This window comes from Salvelinus alpinus, chromosome 16, assembly GCF_045679555.1.
Source record: "Salvelinus alpinus chromosome 16, SLU_Salpinus.1, whole genome shotgun sequence".
Lineage (NCBI taxonomy): Eukaryota > Metazoa > Chordata > Actinopteri > Salmoniformes > Salmonidae > Salvelinus > Salvelinus alpinus.
This window is the reverse complement of record NC_092101.1, coordinates 51,847,038-51,863,386: the sequence shown is the minus strand read 5'-3', so window position 1 is coordinate 51,863,386 and position 16,349 is coordinate 51,847,038. Positions and strand designations below refer to the sequence as shown.

The window sequence follows — 16,349 nt, the reverse complement described above, 5'->3', positions numbered from 1 at the left end:
GACAGATCACAATATGACAGTAAGAGACAAAACAGTTCTCCTATTTTAGATGTTTTAAAGCTTGTTCTGACTTGGATTATAATGCAAAAAGATGCTTGGGAACAATAGACAGTTAACAGAGGCCACAAAACAAGAATATATCATATCTGAACTAAGAAAGACGGTATAAAACGAAAGGGTTTGGGTCTTATGCGTGTCTTCACGGCTCGGTAGCCGGAGGTTTTGGGTCTTACGCATGTCTCCACGGCTCGGTAGCCGGAGGTTTTGGGTCTTACGCATGTCTCCACGGCTCGGTAGCCGGAGGTTTTGGGTCTTACGCATGTCTCCACGGCTCGGAGGTAACCGGCACAGTCGTAGTGTCCGTTGTACTCCGCAAGGTCTGCTGCTGTGAACCCATCTATGTCCTGCTCCGATGGGCTCACCTGGTTGGCTAACAGGATCCTGCAGCACTAGAAAGGAGGGGAAACAGTTCAGCAAACAGACTGAATCAAAACATACATTTACATACAAAACCTCTGTTACTATGACTTAACATGACTTTAATATACTGTAGATACTTAGGAGTTCTGATTTTAAGATCAGTTTTACCTTTTAGACCACTGTGAATAAGATGACATGGACAAAGGGGCACCAGATCCTAGATCAGCACCCCCACTCTGAAACTCTTGATAAAATACAGCCCCATGATTTTGTCACATCTCCCACCTCCAGCTCTCCATTCTCAGCAGCGTCGTGAAGAGGGGTTCCCCCCCAGTCGTCTCTGATGACCTTTGCCCCCATGCGGAGCAGCCTCTCCAGGATGCGATGGTGCCCTCCACTGGCCGCAAAGTGAAGAGCAGTCGCTCCCTCCCTGTCCTGGCACTGCAGGCTAAGGTCTGTGAAGGTGGCCTGCGAGGGACAAATGTCAGACCAGGATGTTAAGGTGGCCTGCGAGGGACAAATGTCAGACCAGGATGTTGAGGTGGCCTGCGAGGGACAAATGTCAGACCAGGATGTTAAGGTGGCCTGCAAGGGACAAATGTAAGACCAGGATGTTAAGGTGGCCTGCGAGGGACAAATGACAACAGACCAGAATATTAAGGTGGCCTGTGAGAAACAAACGACAGGGGAGGAGAAGGTTTCAACATAAGAAAGTAATCCTTCTGAGGTAGCTTTGATGATCAAGAACAACCCCTGGAAAGGAAGCTTGTCTGTCGCAGGAACTTATAACTCAACATAGTAAACTAATACCATCTGAAGGGTGGGAAAAAACAACAACATAACTAATGTAAAATATACTGTGTCCGTAAAATGTATATAGGTTGCTACATAACTTCAGAGAGTGACAGGAAGCACGAGCACCACCACCAATCAGCCTACACCACTGCTCACACACACACACACACACACACACCTGTTGTTACTATGACAACTAGCGTAGCCGTGTTGGTTCAGAAATTTGGTGAAACAGCACAGTTAAGAAAGATATGGCAAAATATAAATCAAACTGGATGGGATTCAGAGATAGACGTGAGGTTTTTTTTCTTAAATTTGTACTATTTTCTACATTGTAGAATAATAGTGAAGACATCAACACTATGAAATTACACATATGGAATCATGTCGTAACCAAAATAGTGTTAAACAAATCAAAATATATTTCATATTTGAGATTCTTCAAAGTAGCCACCCTTTGCCTGTTGTTTCTCTTTGCTTATTTGAGCTGTTCTTACCATAATATGGATATGGTCTTTTACCAAATAGGGCTATCTTCTGTATACCACCCCGACCTTGTCACAACACAACTGATTGGTTCTTTCCTTCTTAATGCGTTTGAGCCAAAGACCTTCCCTCTGAAACTCGTCAGTTTATTCTTGTTCTGAGAAATTAAGGCTATTCCATGCGAGAAATTGCCAAGAAACTGAAGATCTCGTACAACGCTGTGTACTACTTCCTTCACAGAACAGCTCAAACTATTTGGGGAGTTTCTCCCAAGTTCTGTAAGGTTGGATGGGGAGCGTCGCTGCACAGCTATTTTCAGGTCTCTCCAGAGATGTTTGATCGGGTTCAAGTCCGGGCCCTGGCTGGGCCACTCAAGGACATTCAGAGACTTGTCCCGAAGCGACTCCTTCGTTGTCTTGGCTGTGTGCTTAGGGTCGCTGTCCTGTTGGAAGGTGACCCTTCGCCCCAGTCTGAGGTCCTGTGTGCTCTGGAGCAGGATTTCATCAAGGATCTCTCTGTACTTTGCTCCGTTCATCTTTGCCTCAATCCTTACTAGTCTCCCAGTCCCTGCTACTGAAAAACAGCGTTGTACGAGATCTTCAGTTTCTTGGCAATTTCTCGCATGCTGCCACCACCATGCTTCACCGTAGGGATGGTGCCAGGTCTCCTCCAGATGTGACGCTTGGCGTTCAGGCCAAAGAGTTCAATCTTGGTTACATCAGACCAGAGAATCTTGTTTCTCATGGTCTGAGAGTCTGTGGGTACCTCTTGGAAAAGTCCAAGCGGGCTGTAATGTGCTTTTTACTAAGGAGTGGCTTTTGGCCACACTACCATAAAGGCCTGATTGGTGGAGTGCGTCGGAGATGGTTGTCCTTCTGGAAGTTTCTCCCATCTCAACAAAGGAACTCTACAGCTCTGTCAGAGTGACCATCTGGTTCTTGGTCACCTCCCTGACCAAGGCCCTTCTCCCCCGATTACTCAGTTTGGGGCGGTCGAACAGCTCTAGGAAGAGTCTTGGTGGTGCTTCCATTTAAGAATGATGGAGGCCAATTTGTTTGGGGACCTTCAATGCTGCAGATGTTTTTTGGTACCCTGCCCCAGATCTGTGCCTCGACACAATCCTGTCTCGGAGCTCTATGGACAATTCCTTCGACCTCATGGCTTGGTTGTTGCTCTGACATGCACTGTCAACTGTGGGACCTTATATAGACAGGTGTGTGCCTTTCCAAATCATGTCCAATCAATTGAAATTACCACAGGTGGACTCCAATCAAGTTGTAGAAACATCTCAAGGATGATCAATGAAAAAAGGATGCACCTTATTTACTTATGTAAATAAGCTATTTCTGATTCATTTTTAATACATTTGCTTTTTCATTATGCGGTATTGTGTGTAGATTGCTGAGGGAAAAACATATTTAATCCATTTTGGAAAAAGGCCATAAACATAACAAAATGTGGGAAAAGTCAAGGGGTCTGAATACTGTATATATATATATATATATTTACAAAAAAATATATGGGGGTTTGGAAATGATACAGACAATTACACTGATGGAATCTACAATCTATCCACACTATTACATTTGATCTTCCCACTAAAAAATAAAACATCGAATAAAAATAAAACATTTAATAAAAATAAAACATTTAATAAAAATAAAACATCTGTTCTAGATGTACTGTAGGGTGCGACATGAACCTGGGCTTACCTACAGTAGGACACGTGATTCAGACATGAACCTGGGCTTACCTACAGTAGGACGCGTGATTCAGACATGAACCTGGGCTTACCTACAGTAGGACACGTGATTCAGACATGAACCTGGGCTTACCTACAGTAGGACACGTGATTCAGACATGAACCTGGGCTTACCTACAGTAGGACGCGTGATTCAGACATGAACCTGGGCTTACCTACAGTAGGACGCGTGATTCAGACATGAACCTGGGCTTACCTACAGTAGGACGCGTGATTCAGACATGAACCTGGGCTTACCTACAGTAGGACGCGTGATTCAGACATGAACCTGGGCTTACCTACAGTAGGACGCGTGATTCAGACATGAACCTGGGCTTACCTACAGTAGGACGCGTGATTCAGACATGAACCTGGGCTTACCTACAGTAGGACACGTGATTCAGACATGAACCTGGGCTTACCTACAGTAGGACGCGTGATTCAGACATGAACCTGGGCTTACCTACAGTAGGACACGTGATTCAGACATGAACCTGGGCTTACCTACAGTAGGACACGTGATTCAGATATGAACCTGGGCTTACCTACAGTAGGACGCGTGATTCAGACATGAACCTGGGCTTACCTACAGTAGGACGCGTGATTCAGACATGAACCTGGGCTTACCTACAGTAGGACGCGTGATTCAGACATGAACCTGGGCTTACCTACAGTAGGACGCGTGATTCAGACATGAACCTGGGCTTACCTACAGTAGGACACGTGATTCAGACATGAACCTGGGCTTACCTACAGTAGGACGCGTGATTCAGACATGAACCTGGGCTTACCTACAGTAGGACACGTGATTCAGACATGAACCTGGGCTTACCTACAGTAGGACGCGTGATTCAGACATGAACCTGGGCTTACCTACAGTAGGACACGTGATTCAGACATGAACCTGGGCTTACCTACAGTAGGACACGTGATTCAGACATGAACCTGGGCTTACCTACAGTAGGACGCGTGATTCAGACATGAACCTGGGCTTACCTACAGTAGGACACGTGATTCAGACATGAACCTGGGCTTACCTACAGTAGGACGCGTGATTCAAACATGAACCTGGGCTTACCTACAGTAGGACGCGTGATTCAGACATGAACCTGGGCTTACCTACAGTAGGACGCGTGATTCAGACATGAACCTGGGCTTACCTACAGTAGGACACGTGATTCAGACATGAACCTGGGCTTACCTACAGTAGGACACGTGATTCAGACATGAACCTGGGCTTACCTACAGTAGGACACGTGATTCAGACATGAACCTGGGCTTACCTACAGTAGGACACGTGATTCAGACATGAACCTGGGCTTACCTACAGTAGGACACGTGATTCAGACATGAACCTGGGCTTACCTACAGTAGGACGCGTGATTCAGACATGAACCTGGGCTTACCTACAGTAGGACACGTGATTCAGACATGAACCTGGGCTTACCTACAGTAGGACACGTGATTCAGACATGAACCTGGGCTTACCTACAGTAGGACGCGTGATTCAGACATGAACCTGGGCTTACCTACAGTAGGACACGTGATTCAGACATGAACCTGGGCTTACCTACAGTAGGACGCGTGATTCAGACATGAACCTGGGCTTACCTACAGTAGGACGCGTGATTCAGACATGAACCTGGGCTTACCTACAGTAGGACGCGTGATTCAGACATGAACCTGGGCTTACCTACAGTAGGACGCGTGATTCAGACATGAACCTGGGCTTACCTACAGTAGGACGCGTGATTCAGACATGAACCTGGGCTTACCTACAGTAGGACGCGTGATTCAGACATGAACCTGGGCTTACCTACAGTAGGACGCGTGATTCAGACATGAACCTGGGCTTACCTACAGTAGGACGCGTGATTCAGACATGAACCTGGGCTTACCTACAGTAGGACGCGTGATTCAGACATGAACCTGGGCTTACCTACAGTAGGACGCGTGATTCAGACATGAACCTGGGCTTACCTACAGTAGGACGCGTGATTCAGACATGAACCTGGGCTTACCTACAGTAGGACACGTGATTCAGATATGAACCTGGGCTTACCTACAGTAGGACGCGTGATTCAGACATGAACCTGGGCTTACCTACAGTAGGACGCGTGATTCAGACATGAACCTGGGCTTACCTACAGTAGGACACGTGATTCAGATATGAACCTGGGCTTACCTACAGTAGGACGCGTGATTCAGACATGAACCTGGGCTTACCTACAGTAGGACGCGTGATTCAGACATGAACCTGGGCTTACCTACAGTAGGACGCGTGATTCAGACATGAACCTGGGCTTACCTACAGTAGGACGCGTGATTCAGACATGAACCTGGGCTTACCTACAGTAGGACGCGTGATTCAGACATGAACCTGGGCTTACCTACAGTAGGACACGTGATTCAGACATGAACCTGGGCTTACCTACAGTAGGATGCGTGATTCAGACATGAACCTGGGCTTACCTACAGTAGGACACGTGATTCAGACATGAACCTGGGCTTACCTACAGTAGGACACGTGATTCAGATATGAACCTGGGCTTACCTACAGTAGGACACGTGATTCAGACATGAACCTGGGCTTACCTACAGTAGGACGCGTGATTCAGACATGAACCTGGGCTTACCTACAGTAGGACACGTGATTCAGACATGAACCTGGGCTTAACTACAGTAGGACACGTGATTCAGACATGAACCTGGGCTTACCTACAGTAGGACACGTGATTCAGACACGAACCTGGGCTTACCTACAGTAGGACGCGTGATTCAGACATGAACCTGGGCTTACCTACAGTAGGACACGTGATTCAGACACGAACCTGGGCTTACCTACAGTAGGACACGTGATTCAGACATGAACCTGGGCTTACCTACAGTAGGACGCATGATTCAGACATGAACCTGGGCTTACCTACAGTAGGACACGTGATTCAGACATGAACCTGGGCTTACCTACAGTAGGACACGTGATTCAGATATGAACCTGGGCTTACCTACAGTAGGACACGTGATTCAGACATGAACCTGGGCTTACCTACAGTAGGACACGTGATTCAGATATGAACCTGGGCTTACCTACAGTAGGACACGTGATTCAGACATGAACCTGGGCTTACCTACAGTAGGACGCGTGATTCAGACATAACAGATCTCTACTCTTAATCTACAGAACACCCGATTCCTCTAAAATCTACGGCTTTACGATTCGTTGACTAGTTGAATCAGGTGTGCTGGAAAATATCAAATAAGTGCAACTGGTTGGGAGAAGTTTGAGAAACAACGGTTGTACAGGATATTGGCATGCAGTCCACTTACCAGCCAGATGACCAGGGCATGGTGCCCCATGTGTGCAGCAGCGTGCAGGCCGGTCATGCCATCGTGGGCCCTGAGGTGCACGTCTGAGCCACAGTCCTTCACCAGGTACTCCACTACATGCAGGTGGCCCTCCTGACATGCCAGGTACAGAGGGGTGGCACCGATACCAGTCTGACGGTTCACACACCTGGTGGAAGAAACACAGGGAGCCATCGAAAAGATGACACCAAAATGTACATTATACAACTACAGTTATACAGTCATGTTAGTGGCTGATAATACAGTATACTACTACAGTTATACAGTAATGTTAGTGGCAGATATTATACAACTATAGTTATACAGTAATGTTAGTGGCTAATATTATACTACCACAGTTATACAGTCATGTTAGTGGCTGATAATACAGTATACTACTACAGTTATACAGTAATGTTAGTGGCAGATATTATACAACTATAATTATACAGTAATTTTAGTGCCAGAATGTACACTACCGGTCAAAAGTTTTAAAACACTCATTCAAGACTCATTCAAGGGTTTTTCTTTGTTTTTACTATTTTCTACATTGTAGTATAATAGCGCAGACATCAAAACTATGATATAACAAATGGAATCGCAAAAGTAGGTGTTAAACAATCAAACTATTTGTCACATGCTCCAGGTACCTTAATTCTTACTTCCAAGCCCTTAATCACTACAGTTCTACAGTAATGTTAGTGCCAGATAATACAGTATGCTACAGTTCTACAGTAATGTTACTGCCAGATAATACAGTATGCTACAGTTCTACAGTAATGTTAGTGCCAGATAATACAGTATGCTACAGTTCTACAGTAATGTTAGTGCCAGATAATACAGTATGCTACAGTTCTACAGTAATGTTAGTCCCAGATAATACAGTATGCTACAGGTATACAGTAATGTTAGTGCCAGATAATACAGTATGCTACAGTTCTATAGTAATGTTAGTGTCAGATAATACAGTATGCGACAGTTATACAGTAATGTTACAGCCAGATAACAGTATGCTACAGTTCTACAGTAATGTTAGTCCCAGATAATACAGTATGCTACAGTTATACAGTAATGTTAGTGCCAGATAATACAGTATGCTACAGGTATACAGTAATGTTAGTGCCAGATAATACAGTATGCTACAGTTCTACAGTAATGTTACAGCCAGATAACAGTATGCTACAGTTCTACAGTAATGTTAGTGCCAGATAATACAGTATGCTACAGTTCTACAGTAATGTTAGTGCCAGATAATAGTATGCTACAGTTCTACAGTAATGTTAGTGCCAGATAATACAGTATGCTACAGTTATACAGTAATGTCAGTGCCAGATAATACAGCATGCTACAGTTATACAGTAATGTTAGTGCCAGATAATACAGTATGCTACAGTTATACAGTAATGATAATGTTAGGTTAAGGACAGGTTAGGGACAGGTTACCCCTAAACTGCCTAAACCTGGCTTTAACCTAACCTGGCCCTAACCAAACCATAGCCTTAACCCAACCTGGCACTAACCTGGCCCTAACCTCACCCAACCTGGCCCTAATCTCACCCAACCTGGCCCTAACCTCACCCAACCTGGCCCTAACCTCACCCAACCTGGCCCTAACCTCACCCAACCTGGCCCTAACCTCACCCAACCTGGCCCTAACCTCACCCAACCTGGCCCTAACCTCACCCAACCTGGCCCTAACCTCACCCAACCTGGCCCTAACCTCACCCAACCTGGCCCTAACCTCACCCAACCTGGCCTTAACCTCACCCAACCTGGCCTTAACCTCACCCAACCTGGCCTTAACCTCACCCAACCTGGCCTTAACCTCACCCAACCTGGCCTTAACCTCACCCAACCTGGCCTTAACCTCACCCAACCTGGCCTTATGGCCTTAACCTCACCCAACCTGGCCTTAACCTCACCCAACCTGGCCTTAACCTCACCCAACCTGGCCTTATGGCCCTAACCTCACCCAACCTGGCCCTAACCTCACCTAACCTCACCCAACCTGGCCCTAACCTCACCTGGACCTAACCTCACCTGGACCTAACCTCACCTAACCTGGTCCTAATCTCACCCAACCTGGTCCTAATCTCACCCAACCTGGTCCTAATCTCACCCAACCTGGTCCTAATCTCACCCAACCTGGTCCTAATCTCACCCAACCTGGTCCTAATCTGACCCAACCTGGCCTTAACCTCACCCAACCTGGCCTTAACCTCACCCAACCTGGCCTTAACCTCACCCAACCTGGCCTTAACCTCACCCAACCTGGCCTTAACCTCACCCAACCTGGCCTTAACCTCACCCAACCTGGCCCTAACCTCACCCAACCTGGCCCTAACCTCACCCAACCTGGCCCTAACCTCACCCAACCTGGCCCTAACCTGGCCCTAACCCCACCTAACCTGGCCCTAACCTCACCCAACCTGGCCCTAACCCCACCTAACCTGGCCCTAACCTCACCCAACCTGGCCCTAACCCCACCTAACCTGGCCCTAACCTCACCTAACCTGGCCCTAACCTCACCTAACCTGGCCCTAACCCCACCTAACCTGGCCCTAACCCCACCTAACCTGGCCCTAACCCCACCTAACCTGGCCCTAACCTCACCTAACCTGGCCCTAACCTCACCTAACCTGGCCCTAACCTCACCTAACCTGGCCCTAACCTCACCTAACCTGGCCCTAACCTCACCTAACCTGGCCCTAACCTCACCTAACCTGGCCCTAACCTCACCTAACCTGGCCCTAACCTCACCTAACCTGGCCCTAACCTCACCTAACCTGGCCCTAACCTCACCTAACCTGGCCCTAACCTCACCCCCTGAATGAAACAAAGTAGAGTGGTATGGTTGTCATGGTGCCATCACCCATCGTGTGTGAATCTCTGTGGGGTTTCGAGGTGGCTGACCTGGATAGGTCGTGTGTGTGTGTCCCATTGCCCTGGCGATCACATGTCAGCGGGGCAGAGTGAGAGGAGTCATGGGATACCCTGTGGTTACCTCTCTGGGTCAGGAGAGGCAGGGTCAGGGTTACCTCTCTGGGTCAGGTTAAGGTTAGGGTCAGGGTTACCTCTCTGGGTCAGGTTATGGTTAGGGTCAGGGTTACCTCTCTTGGTCAGGTTAAGGTTAGGGTTATCTCTCTGGGTCGGTCAGGTTAAGGTTAGGGTTACCTCTCTGGGTCAGGTTAAGGGTAGGGTTAGGGTTACCTCTCTGGGTCAGGAGAGGCGGGGTAGGGTCAGGGTTAGGGTTACCTCTCTGGGTCAGGTTAAGTTCAGGGTTAGGGTTACCTCTCTGGGTCAGGTTAAGGTTAGGGTTACCTCTCTGGGTCAGGTTAAGGTTAGGGTTACCTCTCTGGGTCAGGTTAAGGTTAGGGTCAGGGTTAGGGTTACCTCTCTGGGTCAGGTTAAGGTTAAGGTTAGGGTTACCTCTCTGTGTCAGGAGAGGCAGGGAAGGGTCAGGGTTAGGGTAACCTCTTTGGGTCAGGTTAAGGTTAGAGTCAGGGTTACCTCTCTGGGTCAGGTTAAGGTTCGGGTTACCTCTCTGGGTCAGGTTAAGGTTAGGATCAGGGTTAGGGTTACCTCTCTGGGTAAGGTTGGGGTCAGGGTTATCTCTCTGGGTCAGGTTAAGGTTAGGGTTACCTCTCTGGGTCAGGTTAAGGTTACCTCTCTGGGTCAGGTTAAGGTTACCTCTCGGTCAGGTTAAGGTTTTAGGGTCAGGGTTACCTCTCTGGATCAGGTTAAGGTTACCTCTCGGTCAGGTTAAAGTTTTAGGGTCAGGGTTACCTCTCTGGGTCAGGTTAAGGTTATCTCTCTGGGTCAGGTTAAGGTTAAGGTTAGGGTTACCTCTCTGTGTCAGGAGAGGCAGGGAAGGGTCAGGGTTAGGGTAAACTCTTTGGGTCAGGTTAAGGTTAGAGTCAGGGTTATCTCTCTGGGTCAGGTTAAGGTTCGGGTTACCTCTCTGGGTCAGGTTAAGGTTAGGATCAGGGTTAGGGTTACCTCTCTGGGTAAGGTTGGGGTCAGGGTTATCTCTCTGGGTCAGGCTAAGGTTAGGGTTACCTCTCTGGGTCAGGTTAAGGTTACCTCTCGGTCAGGTTAAGGTTTTAGGGTCAGGGTTACCTCTCTGGATCAGGTTAAGGTTACCTCTCGGTCAGGTTAAAGTTTTAGGGTCAGGGTTACCTCTCTGGGTCAGGTTAATGTTATCTCTCTGGGTCAGGTTAAGGTTAGGGTTCTCTCTCTGGGTCAGGTTAAGGTTAGGTGTATCTCTCTGGGTCAGGTTAAGGTTAGGTGTATCTCTCGGTCAGGTTAAAGTTTTAGGGTCAGGGTTACCTCTCTGGGTCAGGTTAAGGTTATCTCTCTGGGTCAGGTTAAGGCTTTAGGGTCAGGGTTAGGGTTACCTATCTGGGTCAGGTTAAGGTTTTAGGGTCAGGGTTAGGGTTTACCTCTCTGGGTCAGGTTAAAAATAGTGTTATCTCTCTGGGTCAGGTTAAGGTTTTAGGGTTAGGGTTACCTATCTGGATCAGGTTAAGGTTTTAGGGTCAGGGTTAGGGTTACCTCTCTGGGTCAGGTTAAAGTTAGTGTTATCTCTCTCGGTCAGGTTAAAGTTTAGGGTTAGGGTTACCTATCTGGGTCAGGTTAAGGTTAGTGTTATCTCTCTGGGTCAGGTTAAGGTTTTAGGGTTAGGGTTACCTATCTGGGTCAGGTTAAAGTTAGTGTTATCTCTCTGGGTCAGGTTAAGGTTTTAGGGTTCATCACGTCTTACTGCTTCCTGTTCAATCAACAAATACACGCTGGAAATGTACAAGTCACCTGTGTGCTCTAAAAGGATAAACGAATCATGAACACCCATCACCTCAGTAAGAACTAAAAGGATAAACTGCTACAGACCTATATCTAAACTACCCTGTCTTTCTAAGGTCTTCGAAAGCCAAGTTAACAAACAGATTACCGACCATTTCGAATCCCACCGTACCTTCTCCGCTATGCAATCTGGTTTTAAGCTGGTCATGGGTGCACCTCAGCCACGCTCAAGGTCCTAAACGATATCATAACCGCCATCGATAAGAAACAATACTGTGCTGCCGTATTCATCGACCTGGCCAAGGCTTTCGACTCTGTCAATCACCACATTCTTATTGGCAGACTCGACAGCCTTGGTTTCTCAAATGATTGCCTCGCCTGGTTTACCAAGTTTACCAGGTTTATCAGTGTGTCAAATCGGAGGGCCTGTTGTCCGGACCTCTGGCAGTCTCTATGGGGGTGCCACAGGGTTCAATTCTCGGGCCGACTCTCTTCTCTGTATACATCAATGATGTCGCTCTTGCTGCTGGTGAGTCTCTGATCCACCTCTACTCAGACGACACCATTCTGTATACTTCTGGCCCTTCTTTGAACACTGTGTTAACTAACCTCCAAACGAGTTTCAATGCCATACAACACTCCTTCCGTTGCCTCCAACTGCTCTTAAACGCTAGTAAAACCAAATGCATGCTTTTCAACCGATCTCTGCCCGCACCCTCCCGCCCGACTAGCATCACTACTCTGGATGGTTCTGACTTAGAATATGTGGACAACTACAAATACCTAGGTGTTTGGTTAGACTGTAAACTCTCCTTCCAGACTCACATTAAGCATCTCCAATCCAAAGTTAAATCTAGAATTGGCTTCCTATTTCACAACAAAGCATCCTTCACTCATGCTGCCAAACATACCCTCGTAAAACTGACCATCCTATCGATCCTCGACTTCGACGATGTCATCTATAAAATACCCTCCGACACTCTTCTCAACCAATTGGAGGCAGTCTATCACAGTGCCATCCGTTTTGTCACCAAAGCCCCATATACTACCCACCACTGCGACCTGTACGCTCTCGTTGACTGGCCCTCGCTTCATACTCGTTGCCAAACCCACTGGCTCCAGGTCATCTACAAGACCCTGCTAGGTAAAGTCCCCCCTTATCTCAGCTCGCTGGTCACCATAGCAGCACCCACATGTAGCACGTGCTCCAGCAGGTATATCTCTCTGGTCACCCCCAAAACCAATTCCTTCTTTGGCCGCCTCTCCTTCCAGTTCTCTGCTGCCAATGACTGGAACGAACTACAAAAATCTCTGAAACTGGAGACACTTATCTCCCTCACTAGCTTTAAGCACCAGCTGTCAGAGCAGCTCACAGATTACTGCACCTGTACATAGCCCATCTGTAAACAGCCCATCTATCTACCTCATCCCCATACTGTATTTATTTATTTATCTTGCTCCTTTGCACCCCAGTATCTCTACTTGCACATTCATCTTCTGCACATCTACCATTCCAGTGTTTAATTGCTATATTGTAATTACTTCGCTACCAAGGCCCATTTATTGCCTTAACTTACCTCATTTGCACATGCTGTATATAGATTTGTTTTCTTGTGTTCTACTGTATTATTGACTGTATGTTTTGTTTATTCCATGTGTAACTCTGTGTTGTTGTTTGTGTCGAACTGCTTTGCTTTATCTTGGCCAAGTCGCAGTTGCAAATGAGAACTTGTTCTCAACTGGCATACCTGGTTAAATAAAGGTGAAAAAAATAAATAAAAGGATAAACTAATCATGAACATCCATCACCTCTGTATGAACTCCAGCTCTGAACAGATATTAGTAAGGAATGAGGACGATATTCCCCACTATGACCACTGTAAGTCAATGAGGACTATATTCTCCACTATAAAACAATGAGGACTATATTCTCCACTATGACCACTGTAAAACAATGAGGACGATATTCCCCACTATGACCACTGTAAGTCAATGAGGACTATATTCTCCACTATAAAACAATGAGGACTATATTCTCCACTATGACCACTGTAAAACAATGAGGACTATATTCTCCACTATGACCACTGTAAGGCAATGAGGACAATATTCTCCACTATGACCACTGTAAAACAATGAGGACAATATTCTCCACTATAAAACAATGAGGACTATATTCTCCACTATGACCACTGTAAAACAATGAGGACATTATTCTCCACTATGACCACTGTAAAACAATGAGGACAATATTCTCCACTATAAAACAATGAGGACTATATTCTCCACTATGACCACTGTAAAACAATGAGGACTATATTCTCCACTATGACCACTGTAAGGCAATGAGGACAATATTCTCCACTATGACCACTGTAAAACAATGAGGACTATATTCTCCACTATAAAACAATGAGGACTATATTCTCCACTATGACCACTGTAAGGCAATGAGGACTATATTCTCCACTATGACCACTGTAAAACAATGAGGACTATATTCTCCACTATAAAACAATGAGGACTATATTCTCCACTATAAAACAATGAGGACTATATTCTCCACTATAAAACAATGAGGACTATATTCTCCACTATAAAACAATGAGGACTATATTCCCCACTGTAAAACAATGAGGACTATATTCTCCACTATAAAACAATGAGGACTATATTGTCCACTATGACCACTGTAAAACAATGAGGACAATATTCTCCACTATGACCACTGTAAAACAATGAGGACAATATTCTCCACTATGGGACTATATTCTCCACTGTAAGACAAGCAGTGACAACCATCAACATACTGACTGGATGGATGGTGTAACAGTCCATACATGGTGTTCATCTTTGGTCCTACCTAGGTGCTTGGTGAACCAGTAGTTTCAGACAGGTGAGGTCTCCCTTGGCAGCGGCGTAATGGGCGGGGACTGCCCCGCAGTCTGTCGTCTCCTCGGCAACGCTACCAACCAACAGCAGCCAATGGACGACCTCCACCCGTCCGAACCGAGCTGCGAGATGGAGAGCTGTAGCCCCAGCTGCATCCTGGTCCTACAAAACAGCCCCAGCTTCAATTAAGATCAGTATTAGACCCTTAAAAAGACATACATTATCATGGCAGTCTTTATAATGCGTTTATAAAAAGGCATTATAATGCATTATACACCTTTAAGTACAGTGTTACCAAGTTCTTTAAAACGTGTACATCTACGCATACAACCATAGATGTGCTTACATACTATAATATATTAGGTCTGGAAAACAACAAAAAAAACAGACCCAGAGATCTATTCATAATGGTACTACTGTATGAACACAGAGCACAAGACATGTTATGAAAATCCAACCTGAGAAAGCCATCATATTATGACATCATTACAAGAACATAATCCTATTGGGTCAACTGTCTGAACACCTCTTTTGGCATATGAACATCTATCAAACCTAAAAAAAAAAAAAAAAAAGCTTACAGATCACTTACTCACACCCCTAGGAGTTGAGTACAGGATAATCTGATGAATACATCTTCAATCATGGAAGGGATTGTTATTTAACGACTTATAGATCGTATTGCCCTTTTCACCTTCCGTTACGAAGCACAATAAGCTGGAGCAATACAGGTGCCCTCTATTGGAAATACCACCAACTTAGAAAAATTGTTATCGCTGGTCTGAACGATAACAAGGACCTCTGAACCTGTTCTTTAACTTGGAGCAGCTGTATTTAAATGAGATCAAGAGGTCGGTGAGGTTGAGACGGGCCGGTTTGAGTTAGTGTGAGAAATAACTGAAGTACAACCTATGAGGAGGTTGAGTTATACACTACTGTGAACAAACACATTTTTTTAGGAGGGAGTGAGACATGGGGGAGAGAGCGAGAGAGCGAGAGAAAGAGAGATGGGGGAGAGAGCGAGAGAAAGAGAGAGCGACGGGGGAGAGAGCGAGAGAAAGAGAGAGCGACGGGGGAGAGAGCGAGAGAGAGACGGGGGAAAGAGCGAGAGAAAGAGAGAGAGACGGGGGAAAGAGCGAGAGAAAGAGAGATGGGGGAGAGAGCGAGAGAAAGAGAGACGGGGGAGAGAGCGAGAGAAAGAGGAGAGAGCGAGAGAAAGAGAGAGACGGGGGAGAGATCGAGAGAAAGAGAGAGACGGGGGAGAGAGCGAGAGAAAGATAGACAGGGGAGAGATCGAGAGAAAGAGAGACGGGGGAGAGAGCGAGAGAAAGATAGACAGGGGAGAGATCGAGAGAAAGAGAGACAGGGGAGAGAGCGAGAGAGAAAGATATAACCCATTATCCTAGTCATTATAGAGTTCTACAGGACAACAAAGACATGGGCACGAGTGATGACAACACAGCAGCTAGGGACTCTTCATCTGTAAAGGAACTCCACCTTTCATTAAGCAAGCGTCTATTTTAAGAACACGGTTATTAAGAGAGAGAGAGAGAGAGAGAGAGAGAGACGGGGAGAGAGCGAGAGACAGGGGAGAGAGATGGGGGGAGAGAGAGAGACGGGGGAGAGAGCGAGAGAGAGACGGGGGAGAGAGCGAGAGACAGGGGAGAGAGAGAGAGAGAGTCAGAAGCCGGCCAACAGTCAGAAGCCAGGTGCCTTTGGGTTAGTGTTTACATGCAGTGCAGTCTGATGGTTAAACATCACATTCATGAGGCACAACATGTGCAGTGAATGAGACAAGACCCCTGGGAAGTCCAGGTACCATGGACTCATCTAAACTGCTCTTCACGCTGCTCCGTATAAACCAAGTACT

General features: G+C 46.4%; 1 protein-coding gene across 1 annotated transcript in view; it reads right to left on the bottom strand.

Annotated features, from left to right (window-relative positions):
• Positions 1 to 16,349, bottom strand: part of espnla (espin like a) — a 46,891-nt gene that overhangs the window by 29,606 nt on the left and 936 nt on the right. The window contains exons 2-5 of the mRNA XM_071346578.1: positions 14,451 to 14,641; positions 6,770 to 6,956; positions 706 to 888; positions 318 to 449 (exon numbers count right to left, since the gene is read on the bottom strand). Coding sequence (XP_071202679.1) covers positions 318 to 449; positions 706 to 888; positions 6,770 to 6,956; positions 14,451 to 14,641 — 693 coding nt within the window. The remainder of the gene's footprint in view (positions 1 to 317; positions 450 to 705; positions 889 to 6,769; positions 6,957 to 14,450; positions 14,642 to 16,349) is intronic.